Source organism: Falco punctatus (assembly GCF_963210335.1).
Source record: "Falco punctatus genome assembly, chromosome: 18".
NCBI classification, from domain to species: domain Eukaryota; kingdom Metazoa; phylum Chordata; class Aves; order Falconiformes; family Falconidae; genus Falco; species Falco punctatus.
Genome location: NC_137598.1, coordinates 4457993 through 4472614, shown reverse-complemented (window position 1 = coordinate 4472614; position 14622 = coordinate 4457993). Strand labels below are relative to the sequence as shown.

General features: G+C 45.7%; 1 protein-coding gene across 5 annotated transcripts in view; it reads left to right on the top strand.

Moving 5' to 3' along the window:
- DIP2B (disco interacting protein 2 homolog B) overlaps window positions 1-14622 on the top strand; it is a 72186-nt gene that overhangs the window by 35033 nt on the left and 22531 nt on the right. For 2 of the 5 annotated variants that reach the window (XM_080368804.1, XM_080368806.1), the window contains exons 3-11: window positions 2469-2615; window positions 3984-4109; window positions 5909-6121; window positions 8366-8509; window positions 9101-9220; window positions 9799-9996; window positions 11863-11954; window positions 12426-12536; window positions 13995-14118. In XM_080368804.1, the coding sequence (XP_080224930.1) occupies window positions 2469-2615; window positions 3984-4109; window positions 5909-6121; window positions 8366-8509; window positions 9101-9220; window positions 9799-9996; window positions 11863-11954; window positions 12426-12536; window positions 13995-14118 (1275 nt within the window). Of the gene's footprint in view, window positions 1-2468; window positions 2616-3983; window positions 4110-5515; window positions 5630-5908; window positions 6122-8365; window positions 8510-9100; window positions 9221-9798; window positions 9997-11862; window positions 11955-12425; window positions 12537-13994; window positions 14119-14622 lie in introns of those variants that run through there. The other 3 variants (XM_080368805.1, XM_080368808.1, XM_080368807.1) reach the window with 3 other exon arrangements.

Sequence of the window (14622 nt, the reverse complement as noted above, 5' to 3'; positions counted from 1 at the left end):
CCCTCTTCCGTGCTTGGATGCTTTGTTAGGCTACTGTAACATGTTATTATGTCATAGGAAAATACTTAAACAAAGAGCTCGCTCTTGGTGTGTCATGTCACTTACAGACACATTTGATCCTTTCGTAAATGCAATGTCGTGTTTGCCTTGTGATGCCCCGCAGAGCAGATGAGCTGCTTTTGCAAGACTTAACAAGAGAGAACCGAGTATGAATTTAATAATTCATTTAAAATAGTCTTAAATCTGCTGCTGACATCTAGTGGGTACTTGAATTTGTAAATATTTGAATGATCAGAAAGCATTAAGCTTTTCTTCTCGGCTTGTGAAGTTGTCTTGTCTTCGGATCAAAACAAAACTCTTGGTTTTGATTAAGGCCAACATGTGCTACGAAGATGTTAAACTAGTTACCGATGCAGTGCGTTCCAGAATGATGGGAAGGGACATCCACAGTGATCCTTTTGGATAAACTGAGAGTTTTGAACTGAAAATCTCGCCCTGAAGTACAGATCTTCTGATTACCAGGTCCTGCACGTAAACCGCCCAAAGTCTCTTTTCCTTTTCCCTTCTACCTTTCGTAGAATTTTTGCTGGCATTTTTGTACAGGTGATGATTATGTTTTGATAAGTGAAACCAGAGCTCTGTGTTACATGTTATGATCTCCAAAAAATACCGGTGAAAATGGGGAGTGGTTGTTTGTCCCCTTAACGAGAATTTCTGGCTAGCGGGATAGCTTCTTTTTAACGAGAAATATAGGTTCCCATTTTTTGGCAGGGTAGTTTAAAGAATCGTGAATACATTAGCTGGGCAGCTTACCTCCACTGAGTGTTGATAATCACACGTGGAACTAGTAAAAATCCTAATAAAAGTTGACAAGTTCTATAAAGATTTCCAGTCCAAATAGTAAAGAGAGGGGTTAAGAAATAACTTCTTCCAGAGATGCAGCCCCCATATTCTTGAATTTTTTTCAAAGTATATGATGCTAGGCTAAGTGGATAGTTAGTTTGCTGTAAAATTTAATTAATATTCTGCTCTTTAGGATGTTGGAAGGTATAGGAGGTGGTTGAATATTTCTGCAACTAGTTAGGTGTGATTTGCTGGTATTGTAAGTTCCCTGAGCTGGAGGCGCTTGCCTGAAGTTGTTTACCTAAAACCACACACTAAGAAAGTGGTATAACTGGAATTGGAGTCCAGGATTTGTGGTTTCCTCTTCATTTCTCTAATCCTTTGGTAGTTTGTGAGAAATTCATAAGCGGTGCGTATTTAGATGACACAATTGCTCTTGTTTTTGCATGACTTCAGGTGGCAACCTGAAGGTAATTACAGCTGTATGACCTTTTGGGTTTAGTTTTTAAAAAATTCTCACTGATGCACAGATTCATTTTAGAATTGACAATTCTAAGTAGCAACAATTCCTAGCGTCCTTTGCTGTGTCGCGTAAACTGATAACTTCTTATCGGATTATCTTTGTAGCTCCTGTATTCATGGGAAAACCAAACTTTTCCAGGATGATAAAGGCACTCCTTGGCACGCCAAAAGGAGCCAGAACGTGCACGACTCGAGGGGGCTGTTTGGTTTTGTAATTAATGTGAATAGCAAAGGCTCTTGCCGCTGGTATATTATTGGTTTTCCTGTCAATAACGCGTACTGGTCATCGGAACGCTGAGTAACAAACCCAGCTCCTCAACATATTTTTCTATAGGTTTGCTGCTCTCCACGACTCAAACTTAATTTGGGATAATAAATTACTGCATCAGTCAGAGCCCTTTACTCACTGTGCCCGTAGCGGTGGTGTCTCCAAGGAAGCTGGTGTAAATGACGGTGTTCTCTAAAAGCAGTTTACGTATATCGCTTCACCACCACTTAAACTGCTGGTTTTCTTCCATCTTAACGCAATGATGTGAGTAAGGTGTGGTCCTGATCCCGTTGGAAACGTGGCGAAACGGGAAGCAAACCCTATAGATATTAAATGACAAAACATCGGAGTTCGTCTCAGACGGCTCTGTTAAGTGTGTGGGATCGTTGGGCTTACCTGCCTGACCTACTATTTAATTTATCAAGATTTATCTGAAATCTTACTACTTTTGCTTTTGGATTTTGTAGTGGATTCTTTAAAGGTGACTTCATCTTCCTTTATCACTGACAGGTTACTTAATACACAATTTCACATAATTTATATCACCTGCGTCAGATTTGCTGTAGATTGTCTCTTACTCCAAGTATCTTAACAACGCCTCAAAAAGAAAAAAGCTGGGAAAAACCTCTTTAAGAGTAAGGTCAAAGAAGGGACAGGTATATCTTAACTGATTAAGGCGTAATTGGACAGATGTATTATGCTAATTACATCCACTGCACTACACACAAAAAAAAGAAAGGAAATCCTGTGATTATGTGGTAAAAAGAGAAGAGCATGGTCAAAAAAAAGCTCCTTTTATTTCCTGCGCTCAGGAGAGCTGTGGACTGTTTTCCAGGGGTTGATCCAGTGTTACAGAAGGAATCCAGAACTCAGATGCCTGTTCCATCTGCAACTCCAGCCTCAGCATCATCATCGTCATCATCCTCATCCAAATTTCACCGAGCTCGCTCAGGGGGAGCCAGAGATGAACGCTATCGATCCGGTAAGGCGGGGGGCAAGGGCTCACCTGGGATTCCTATTGGTAAGGAAGAAAGTTCTGTGTCCTCTCAAGGAATCGAGCGTATTATCTGCTGATGGAAAATCCCACCTTGGTAGTTCTGTATAAAGAAACATCAGACTTGTATGACGGTGATTCTGAATCAAAAAGAATGCCAAGTTAAAAAAAAAAAAAAAGGCAAATAACTTTTTGCCATTTTTGCCACTTGGATTTTTCTGGCTTGAATTGCCACCCTTCTGTCAATGACTTGCATTGAATGACATCAAGCTTGTTTTAACCGTGTCTGTAAGTAACGAGGCGCAGTGAGGTGACAGGGAGCACTTGGTTCCTGGGATTGGCACCTCGCTGGTTTCCATCTCCACTTCAGGAAAGGAGGAGGTGGTGGCACCTATTTTTTGTTCCCACCTGGTTTTGGTTTTCCCTTTGCGTTAACAAGATCGAAGGTTTCTTCTCAACAGGGGCAAATAAAGTATATCAAATATACCTTCTCCAGGAACACTGCTATCACAGACCACCATTTCTTAAAGCATTAAAGAGCCTCGTTTTCTGGGGTTTGGAGAAGCGTAATTAAAGTATGTTAATCTGAGAGATTAATGTAGATGACTTTTTTTTTTTTTTTTTTTTATAAAGAAGTTGCCTTCCCATCACCGGTGATGTGTCTTCCTTTAAAGAGCTCTAGATGTTTGCAGAGGGATGGAAGCTGCATGTCCTAGCCTGTTCCAGTTACTAACCAGCATGTATTTACAGCCACAGTTAGTAACTTCCAAGATTTACATAAAATCTGCATCCATTCAGATTTTTGAACAAGTTTTTTTCCTAAATCAGACAACTGGCTGAGAGCTTGTCGGTTTATAGACCAGAGTTGCACCTGGGGCTGTATACACTGTTAGCTTAGCTGCGTATTTTAAATTATGCACAAGCATATTTTAGGATAATTTTTGTTTGAGGGGAACAGTCTGGTGGGGTTGGGGTTTCTATAACTTCATATAGAAACTTTCTATAAAAGTTGCTGGAGACAGAAGTATATAATGGCTAATCCAGAAGATTCCAGGCTAAAAAAACCTGGCTGTGCTATTAGCTATTGCTAACTTTAGAAACCTCAGTTCTTTTCCCTGGGTTGGGTTGGGTTTTGTTGTTGGGTTTTTTTTTTTTGCTTTTGTTTTGTTTTTTAAAAAAAGGAAATGTGTACTTTACAAGCTGGTGGCAAAAATGTAGTCGTTTGGGAAGGTTCTGGAAAACGGGCGATTGCATAAATCCAGATCTCTAGCAAGAGCTGCATGTGCCTAAGCCTTGCATGTTTTTCTTCCTCCTTTGCTGTTACAAAACTCGGTGTATGCGCTTCCCGTTTTGCAGACATCCACACAGAAGCCGTTCAAGCAGCCCTGGCAAAACACAAAGAACAGAAGATGGCCCTGCCCATGCCAACGAAAAGACGGTCTACGTTTGTTCAGTCTCCAGCTGATGCCTGCACTCCCCCAGGTTAGGTTCTTGCAGCGCGCGGTCTCTGTGGGGATGTTAAGGTACGCATTAGTAACAGTTGCTAAATCAAGAGGCTGGAATTGTCAAAATATTCAAGCTTTTTGACACATTTGGAGGTAGCGTGCTACTCCTGTAGTGCTCTTGCTAGGTTTGAGCAGCTGCTTGTTTTGGTGGAGCTGCTGTTAGGGCTGCGAAAATGCCTTTTTTTTCCCAGAGCTTTGAAAGACTCAATTGACAAGAGCCGAGCAGGCTTTCGGACCCAGGCTTCTCCTTTTTGCTCCCCTCGCACCTGTTTCGGTTGCCTCATTCATGTCTGGATTTGGTTAAGGTTTACTACTCAACGCACAGCAAAGATTCGCAGCGATACACATTTCTGGGCAAGAACCTTGGGAGGGGATCCTGCGGGATTCCGTGACTTGCAGGACTTTTTCTTTACTAACCCCTCCCGTGTGATAGTGGCTGCAGCAAAATACCTCTGAGGACGCGGCGTCTGTTACGGTGCATGTGCTCAGATATTAATAAAGCTCTCTGTTTTCAAGCAGCTGTACGCACTGGCTTAAACAATGAGTACGTGTGATGTTCGGCAGCGACTTTTGTGTTGTCTCTCATCGTGCAGAAGCATCACAGTCATTTGGCTTGAGAAAGTCATCTGAACACTATGAATTCCTAGCTCACTGCGAATTCATATCTCCCTGGAACTGCTCTGCTAGGCTACCTCACTCACCCCTGTCCTTTTACCTCCTTTTTTTTTTTTTTCCTTCGTATTCCTGGGTTTCTTTTCCTTTCTACGGGGGGCTCATGCATGTTCCTGGTGTCTGCTTGGGTCTCAGCTTTGTACTAACCTGCCCAGGACTACAACGCATTCTGAGCTGTGGGGGCTCCACAAATATCAGGGTAGCGCTTACACTCTGTCTGGAATCTTTTTTCTTCAGCTCATAACTGCGTTCTGCTTTGGCAAGTACGTAGAACGTCACTTAACGCTTGGATTTATAACTAGAGCGTAGGCAGGCAATCGCTTTGAAGAACACATAAATTTTAGGCCAAAGTCTAATTGAATGTTTATACGTAGCACTGTACAACTGGAGATATCAAGTAACGAGTGCTTTCTTCACGATAAATAATTAGTTCACAGCTTTAGGATAGACGAGGTATTTGTTCTCTTGGAAACACAGGATGCAGTTCCTTGTTGTAGTGTTCTCTATTTTTTTGGTTTGGTTTTGTTTTGGGGTTGGGGTTTCATTGTTTGGTTTTTTTTCTGCAGTTGAAAGGGACCCATTTAGAATACCAGACAAAAGCATTTTCTGCGTGTGGCCTTGGCACATTTGTTTCCCGGTGCCTGCATTCTGCTTGGTTCCTGGGAATTTTCAGTGTTGGCAACGATACTGACCCCCCACTTTCCATTTCAGAATGCCCAAAGTTAGGCAATCCCCCGTCTGATATTATAGAATGCGAATGGAGAAGTAACGAGAGATAAGTTAATGAACTCGGAGAGCCCAGGGGAAGGATGCTTGGCTGAGGAGGTGAATCTTGTGTGTGCTTTAAACAGGGGCAAAACACCAGGGGTAAAAAAATAATTAAAAAAAAAAAAAGGGGGTGTTTGCCTCGGAGGCGGCTGCTGCTTTAACTCCTGGTTGGGCCACTGTAACCTTGTTTGACACAGCCTGTGGAAAAAAAAAAAAAAAAAAAAAGACCTTCAGAGGACAAGCCTCTGCCGTTGGTATGTGAATCAGAAAGAGGGCATGTTCAGTGCGATGTGCTTTTCCCTAAGCAGCTAGATTTTCTTTTCTGCTTCCACACAGACACGTCTTCTGCCTCCGAGGACGAGGGGTCGCTAAGGCGCCAAGCTGCTCTTTCTGCTGCATTGCATCAGAGCTTACAGAATGCTGAGTCTTGGATCAACCGATCTATTCAGGGGTCATCCACATCTTCATCAGCATCTTCTACACTTTCCCATGGAGAAGGCAAAGGGACCAGTGGGTCACTAGCTGATGTATTTGCCAATACTCGAATAGGTAGGAGATGGGTATGAACAGAAAAATTGTTGCGAGTTCAGATTGTGTTCATAAAGCTGGAGTTGCCCGTTGCAAAAGGGAAATTCGGATCCAGAGCTTAGTTAGTTTTGATGGAACTGGCTAGGATTTGTTGGAGTCGCACCATCACGATGTTTGTTTGTTTTTTGTTGTTGTTGTTTTGTTTTTTTTTCCTTCAGAAATTCAGAATACTGAGTTGGTTGAAGAAGGGGAAGTGGGGAGCAGGAGCTTATTGGAGTAGAAAAGACTCCAGGGTGTTGATGACAGTATTGACAGGATCAGGAGGCACCACTTTCTTTCTGTATACTGTGTTGCTTACGTCTACAGCTATTTGGAAGCTCCTGTGTGTACAAAGCTACCGTATGCAAGTAGCATTTGGCATCTGTGTCCTGATGAATACCATAGGGGTGTGTCTTTGCCTACGGAGTGGGGGAAACGCTGTGTTTGAACATTCTCATTTTGCTATAAGCCCCAATGGTTTATTGTTTGTGTTAGATTAAAAAAAAAAAACAAAACACCAAAAAAAAAACCCACCAAAAAACCCAACCCCAAACTAGCCGTACATGTGAACAAATGAGCGTGTCGTCACAAAAAAATGGTTTTAGCCAGAGTAAAGATTTAGCGGAGATCTTTCACGACTAGCCTGAGAAATAATCAAAGCATCCAGGTATTGAGAAGACGGAGCAAAATCTACAGATCTGGATACCCCAGGCTCAGTTTTTTGAGGCTCTGAGGTGCTCCTCGCTGCTGATGCTTCTGTATGAAACTGCAAAGTTTGTTTTTGCTCTGTGTATGTTTGTCTTTTTTTATCTGCTGTTTAAGGATATTACCGCATCTTAGGACATGTCTGTATTTTGTGTGCTCTCTGCTTTTGCTTAACTAGTTTGGGGCAAGCAGTGCGTAGAAGTGCTGGTGGTTTTAACTGTTTTACTTTTTTTTTTTTTTTTTTTTTTACTGCTGTTATGTTTGTTTGTTTATTTGCTGGGACAAAAGTTGTTTTCTGAAATGGAAAACTGGGGAAATTGCCCATAAAATGTAGCCAATATAATTAACATCTCTTTGAAGCAGAGAGGCTGTTCTTAATTGGAGCGTACAGAAAGCCGCGTTACCTTTTGTAATGAATTAAGGTAATACAGCTTTTTACCTACAGAATAACTATTGTCTAATCTAATTAGTATTTTATGCAAAACAGAAGTTTTAAATTTTTGTTGGAATCGTATTTGCCACGTAGATGCCACATTCGTCCTGTGTTAACACCTAATTTAAATGAATTAGAACTCTCACTTAGACGATTTTTATACCTCTCGTTGGAGAGAGCAATAAAAAGCCCTGCAATCGTTTGGAGCTGGACAAAACCTGGGCCCTTCCTAGCGATCTTAGAAGTGCAATACGTAAGAAATATTCCTTGTCACCTTATCACCAAAGGTATGCAGAAATAGATTATTTTTGCCTCCCCCCCACCTTGGAAAGAGGGGCACAGAATCAATCCCACGTAAGCAAAAGATGGCTTAAGAGAAAGTGAGAGAATTACTGAAGTATGCAGGTTTACTTGCAGTTTGAAGCTTAAAAACTCATCCGAAAAGCAAAACGGTTTCTTACAACTTAAAGCAAAAGTAAGACCCAGCTCGCTCTATTCGTTAGATTTTATTATTTAACTGCTGGACAGGCTCATACTGTTTAGCCACTGAACTGGAAGAAATTTCAACCCAACCTGATTTTTTGCTGATCTGCTCTAGTCAATAGCGTGTTTTGTTTTAGAAAGCCCTTACTATTTAACTTTTTGGTCAGTATAATTCTAGCAAGAGAGATTGCTGCATAGGTGATGCAGGTTTTTGTTCTGGGGCTTTGAATATTTCAGAGCTCATGTGGATCTCAATTTTATTCCCCCTGACCCCCCCCCCAGTACAATCAATGGCAAGAGCTTGAGCTTGATTTGAAGGTTAGAACCCAAGAGCAGGAATTCTGTTTTGCCAAACCACTTCCCTGACGTGGACAAAGCCACTCATCTTCTGCCTTTGTTTTCTGTTTTCCAGAACAGATAATGTGCACCTCCTAGAGCTACTTAATATTTAGGAAGCGGTGTGTTTAGCATTAATAAGAGCTCCTATACATTCAACCCATTAAATTCTTAAGATTGTTGGTAACAGGTAACTAACGCTCTGCTTGTTCCGTCTGATAATAAAAGGTATATGTTAACGGCCATCTCCATTTTCTTCCTTTTTGTAGAAAATTTCTCCGTTCCCCCAGATGTCACAGCAACTACCTCCTCTTCCTCGGCACGCCCAGCAGCGATTGACCTTCCTCCTTCAGGGATCGTGAAAGGCATGCACAAGGGATCTAATCGGTCGAGTCTCATGGATACTGCTGATGGTATGGAACCTTCCAGAGCACTCAGAAATTAGAGCAGTGTAAAGGAAGGGCTTAAGTCACACAATTGATTCTCCTCACCTATGTTTATCCCATTTCAGCACTTCACAAATAGGAAGTGGTTACAGCATTAGCATTAATGAATGTTATTATTAATTTTTAATAATATTTATATTAACACACTAAATTATAAATAATAAAATACTGTTTTTATATATTAAAATATTAAAGAAAATATTTAAAAAATATTTTTTATCTGGTCTTGCTGTGTCCTCCCTCTGCTGGCAGCCTGGCCCTGCAGCTGATCGATACTGCAGGCAGGCGCAGTGTTTCAGGACAGATGGAAATCAGGCTTTGGCAGGGAAGAAATGCTTTAAAAACGAATTTCTGTTACTGGCATTTTCTGACCACCGAGTTAATACCAAACTGATACGATATTAACGTCATCCTGCGCTGGCGCAGCCTTTCATGATGGAAGCCAGTAGTTGAATGAGTGGGGGCACCAGGAGAAGTGTTCCTCCGGTGGGAGGAGGTAGAATATAAATGTTAATAGACGTGCTGAACGCTTTTATTAGACAAAATCTTTCCCTCCAGGTGTTCCTGTGAGTAGTAGAGTCTCCACGAAAATTCAGCAGTTGCTTAACACCTTGAAACGACCTAAAAGACCACCTCTGAAAGAATTTTTTGTGGATGATTTTGAAGAAATTGTGGAAGGTAATAGCACCGGGGAATGGGGTTTATTCATCGTTTAAGTACACAGGCAGGCACAGCACTAAATGTATTTATGCAGTTTTCAAAGTTGACTCTCACCGATTCACTATTTGCAGCTAGCTTTCGCGAAAAATCTTGATACAAAACCAATGTTTGAAGTAATTTACTGCGGAGCTTTGGGTGGCCTCGATGCTAAACTTCATACAACAATTAAAATCTAGTAACGAAAATACTGAAATAGATTTCTAAACCCCCTTCATTTGCTTCGGCTACTTTTACAATCCCTGGTTGGGAAGTGATTTAATTTCATTACAACCTTGTTTTGTAAGATTGTTTTTCTTTCCTCCAGTTCTCAATGTTTTATTGGGTAACTTTTAATGGTACCTTAGGAGAAGACTGTGTTCACGATGCTTTGTTTCATGTGGGGCTTCCTAGGAAATAAAATGTGATAAGGGGGTGTTAAACCTAAAAGGGGGTGAGGAGGAAAAACATTTGTTTTCAGCGCGTCTTTCCAGCTTAACTGTGCAGTAACAAACGGGCGAAGATGAACTGGAAGGAAATATGATTGAATTATTTTTCAGTCCCCCAGCCTGACCCCAACCAGCCCAAGCCAGAGGGACGCCAGATGACACCCGTGAAGGGAGAACCCCTGGGAGTTGTTTGTAACTGGCCTCCTGCCTTAGAAGCGGCGCTGCAGCGCTGGGGCACCACGCAAGCAAAGTGCCCCTGTCTGACCGCACTGGATGTTACAGGAAAACCAGTTTATACCCTCACGTACGGTGAGTTGGAGCCTGGCCTCCAGTGCTGACCTGCTCCGAAAGAACCCCACGTGGTCAGTCTTGGGGTGATTGCAAATATATGGGGATGGGGGGGTGCACGCAGAGGGGGTGTGCATGGCAGCATGCGTGTGGGGGGTGTGTGCGTGGCAGGGTGCATGTGGTGTGTGTGTGCACAGAGGGGTGTGCATCGGGGGGGTGTGCGCACAGAGGGGTGTGCATCGGGGGTGTGTGTGCACAGAGGGGTGTGCATCGGGGGGGTTGTGCATCGGGGGGGTTGTGCATCGGGGGGGTTGTGCATCGGGGGGGGGTGTGCATCGGGGGGGGGTGTGCATCGGGGGGGGTGTGCATGGGGGGGGTGTGCACAGAGGGGTGTGCATCGGGGGTGTGTGCATCGGGGGGGTGTGCATCGGGGGGGTGTGCATCGGGGGGGTGTGCATCGGGGGGGTGTGCATCGGGGGGGTGTGCATGGGGGGGTGTGCACGGGGGGGTGTGCATCGGGGGGGTGTGCACAGAGGGGTGTGCATCGGGGGTGTGTGCACAGAGGGGTGTGCATCGGGGGGGTGTGCATCGGGGGGGTGTGCACAGAGGGGTGTGCATCGGGGGGTGTGTGCACAGAGGGGTGTGCATCGGGGGTGTGTGCACAGAGGGGTGTGCATGGGGGTGTGCACGTGGGGTGGATGTGTTAGGGGGTGCACGTGGGGTGTACGTGGGGTGTGTGTGCACAAGGGGGTGTGCGTGGCAGCATGTGTGTGGTGTGTGTGCATGGCAGGGTGCACATGGTGCATGTGCATGCATGGTGTGTGTGCACAGGTGGGTGTGTGGCAGCATGCGTGTGGGGTGTGTGTATGGCAGGGTGCACGTGGTGCGTGTGCAAGGAGGGGTGTGCATGGTGTGTGTGTGCATAGGTGGGTGTGCGTGGGGGGGTGTATATGGTGTCTGTGCACAAGGGGGTGTGCATGGCAGCATGCGTGTGGGGTGTGTGTGCATGGCAGGGCGCACGAAGGGGTGTGTGGAGGGCGGGTGTGTGCGTGGGGGGGTGCACATGGGGTGGGTGTGCGTGGGGATGCACATGGAGTTGGGGGTGTGTATGGTGTGTGTGCACAAGGGGGTGTGCATGGCAGCATGCGTGGGGTGGGTGTGCAAAAGGGTGTGTGTGGCAGCATGCGTGTGGGGTGTGTGTGCATGGCAGGGTGCACGTGGTGCGTGTGCAAGGAGGGGTGTCATGGTGTGCGTCTGCACAGCTGGATGTGCATGGGGGTTGCACATGGGGTTGGGGGTGTGTATGGTGTGTGTGCACAAAGGGGTGTGTGTGGCAGCATGCGTGTGGGGTGTGTGCATGGTGTGCGTGTGCACAGTGTGTGTGCATGGAGGGGTGCACGTGGTGGGTGTGTGCGTGCGGGGGTTGCACATGGGGTGGATGTGCACGGGGGTGTGGCAGCATGCGTGTGGGGTGTGTGCATGGCAGGTGCACGTGGTGCGTGTGTACAGAGGGCTGTGCATGGTGTGCGTGGGGGGTGCATGTGGGGTGGGTGTGCACAAGGGGGTGTGCGTGGCAGCGTGTGCGTGGGGCAGTTGCATGGCAGGGTGCACGTGGTGTGTGTGCACGGAGGGGTGTGCATGGGGTGTCTGTGTCCATGGCGGGGGGTGCACGTGGTGTGTGTGTGTTTGCACAGGGGGTGTGCGTGGCAGGGTGCACATGGTGTGAGTGTGCACGTGCACGGGGGGGGGGGGGTTGTGTGTCAGATACCTCCCTGGGGTTTGAGAGCTTTGGGGACAAAACAGCGTAACCGACCAGGAGGAGGGGGCCGCAGCGGGTAACAGTGGGTAACCTCGGGGCTGGGCAAGGCTCTCGTCTTTGTGTTCCAGGCAAACTGTGGAGCAGAAGCCTCAAGCTGGCCTACACGCTGCTTAATAAGCTGGGGACCAAAAACGAACCCGTGTTAAAACCTGGCGACAGGGTAATGAGCTCGGCGCTGGCTGGTTCTGCAGGAGGAGGAGGGGGCGGGGGGGGGCTCTCCCGTACCACAGGCACTGTGAGCTTGTTCTTCTAATAGCGAGACTTACCCCAGGGACAGGCTATTGGGGGAAAAAAATTGTGATTTTTTCAGTCCTGCTGGCTCTTCTTGGCTCTGGACTTTTGAAATACGTTGAAGGAAGAGCGTTGCACCTCTGCGAAAAAGAGAAAGTTCTAGATCTGTGGGTTTTGGCTGTGTGGGCACACGGGGCACGCTGTCGGTACTGCGCGAGGAGCTCACGCACGTACCACGCGTTCCCCCACGTGGGAGAAAGAGCACTTGAAGGTGCCCTGTGAAAAACGCTGTGGTCGAACGTGAAATAACGCCATGCCTTCGAACTTTGAGCTGCTCTAGAGCTGAAATTTGCGATCGATCCTTGTATTTCAACTAACAGCACGGTTTTGTGAATTGTAGGTAGCCCTTGTTTATCCCAACAATGACCCGGTCATGTTTATGGTGGCGTTTTACGGCTGTCTCCTAGCAGAAGTCATCCCAGTGCCTATAGAGGTACCTCTTACCAGAAAGGTAACGTTGATGGAACTTGGAGGAGTGATGGGCTGATGTGGGATGAAAACCGAGTCAGACCATCAACCTCTGAAAGTGTTTCACGGCATCCGGCTGCTCCGTAGCACTGCGATGCGCAAGACCTTTGCCAACACGGAGCAGCTGGTTAAAAAGGGGAAAAATGGTTTTAAACCGGAGAGCTGTCCTGAGGAGCTGGAAATGTGGTTGGTTCGCCGAAATTCTGTAGTCTTCGTTCTGTTACTGCGAATCATTTGTATGGTACGGATAATCTTGTGAATCTGCCCGCTGACGGATGTCACGGGGAGCTCATTTCCAGCCACGCACAGCATCTGCCAGGCTTTTGCCTTTGCTGGAGACCCAAGGTGCTAAGCATCTCCGAAGACCTTGAGGCACCTTTTATTTGCTCAGCAAAGAGTTATCTTTACCCTTACCAGAATTTTTGCAAGATTGCCATGTCGTTGCCATGTCTAAACCGATAGAATTTCGTCAGAGGAGACCAAAGAAACAGGCTAATGGCAAACATACGGCAAGAGGGGTGGTAATGACCTGGTTAGCTGGTCTGGTAATACTATGGGAGTCGTGGAGCTCAGCTTTCGTTTGTCTGCAACGTGACAAGTGCTCTAGCAACCAAATACAAAATTAAAACTTCTGGGATTTGCCCAATCAGGTTTCTTAGCGAGCTACCTCAGTTCAGCGGTTTTATCCTTGTGCAATAGAAATGAGTTCCCGGGGAAAGAAAGCTCTTGTTATTTCGGTGTAATTATATGATTCCTCTTTGAAGCATCTGGGCTTCCGTTAATAAAAACAAATGGTACATGCCCGGTGCCTAGATGCTGGGCACGAGCACTTGTTTTCCACGGATTTTTGCATCCAATGCATTTTAGTCTTGCCAGTGGAATATTTGTTTTATGCCTAAAGAGTTCCCTTTGAGAATCACCAAATTTCTCTGCAGTCTGTCCCGGGTTATGTAATCGTTTCATTTTTGAACGGAACGAATTGAAATGAGCGGGCTTGGTGTGCAGAGGGTTTAAGTTAACCCTTCTGCATTTTTGGGATGGCTTCTCATTTTCCTGCGGACTTTGATTGGCTTGTAGGTATCTCTCCATTTTCACCTGGCAGGCTTTTGTCCTGGATATATCCCACCTTCCAAAACATGGTTTATATAAAACTCAGAAGCAGTTGCATTCGCCCCAGCCAGCCAGTGGCTGTCGTTTGAGTTTCAGACCGTTGCCAGACACCAGATGCAGGTGGAGAAGGACAAACCAAAGGAAAAAGTCTGTGTGGGCTGGAGGTTTTTTTCTTTTTCCTCCCTCCGTGATCCATAACGTTACCATCCAGTTACCAGAGCATTACCAAACCTTGGATTTTGGTAAGGGGAAAGTTGATTTATGTCATCTTTAAACAGGAATGACTTTTTTTTTTTTTTTTTTTTTCTTATTATCTCCTCTCTTCCCTCAGGATGCTGGTGGTCAGCAGATTGGTTTCCTGCTGGGAAGCTGTGGTATTGCGTTGGCCCTCACCACTGAAGTCTGTCTGAAAGGGCTCCCCAAAACCCAAAACGGAGAAATTGTGCAGTTTAAAGGTTCGAGGGTTATAGACACGCTTTTGATCGCGCTTTTGCTATGGCTGAACTGTCTGAAAATGGCTGTTAGAAGTCTGAATGCATCTGGGGATGGGCAAGGGGGGCAGCTTCTCGGTCAGCATCGCTTTGCTTGCAGGTTTTATGCATACGGGGTAGATTGGTCCGTGCGTCTGTCGTTCTGGAAGTCGCGGTGAGCGAACCTTACAAGCCAGGGTTGTCCTCGGATCGCTTCACTGCCGTTTGGCAGGTCCCAGAGCAGTTTTATTAATGATACAAGAAGCTATATTTAGAAATCCTGCAGGCAGCTTCCCCGAGTAGAGAAAGTACCTTGCTGCCCACTGAACTCCCTGATGAGAAATGAGATGAACCTTCTGGCTAGTGGCTTGGCTTGGTATTTTGCTCGTGTAACTGAACTTAGACAAATGACGGGGTTTTCGTGTATTCTTACAGAATATAAATCCCCTAATAAGTAAACCGATATTAATGTACCACTTAATTTTGGCT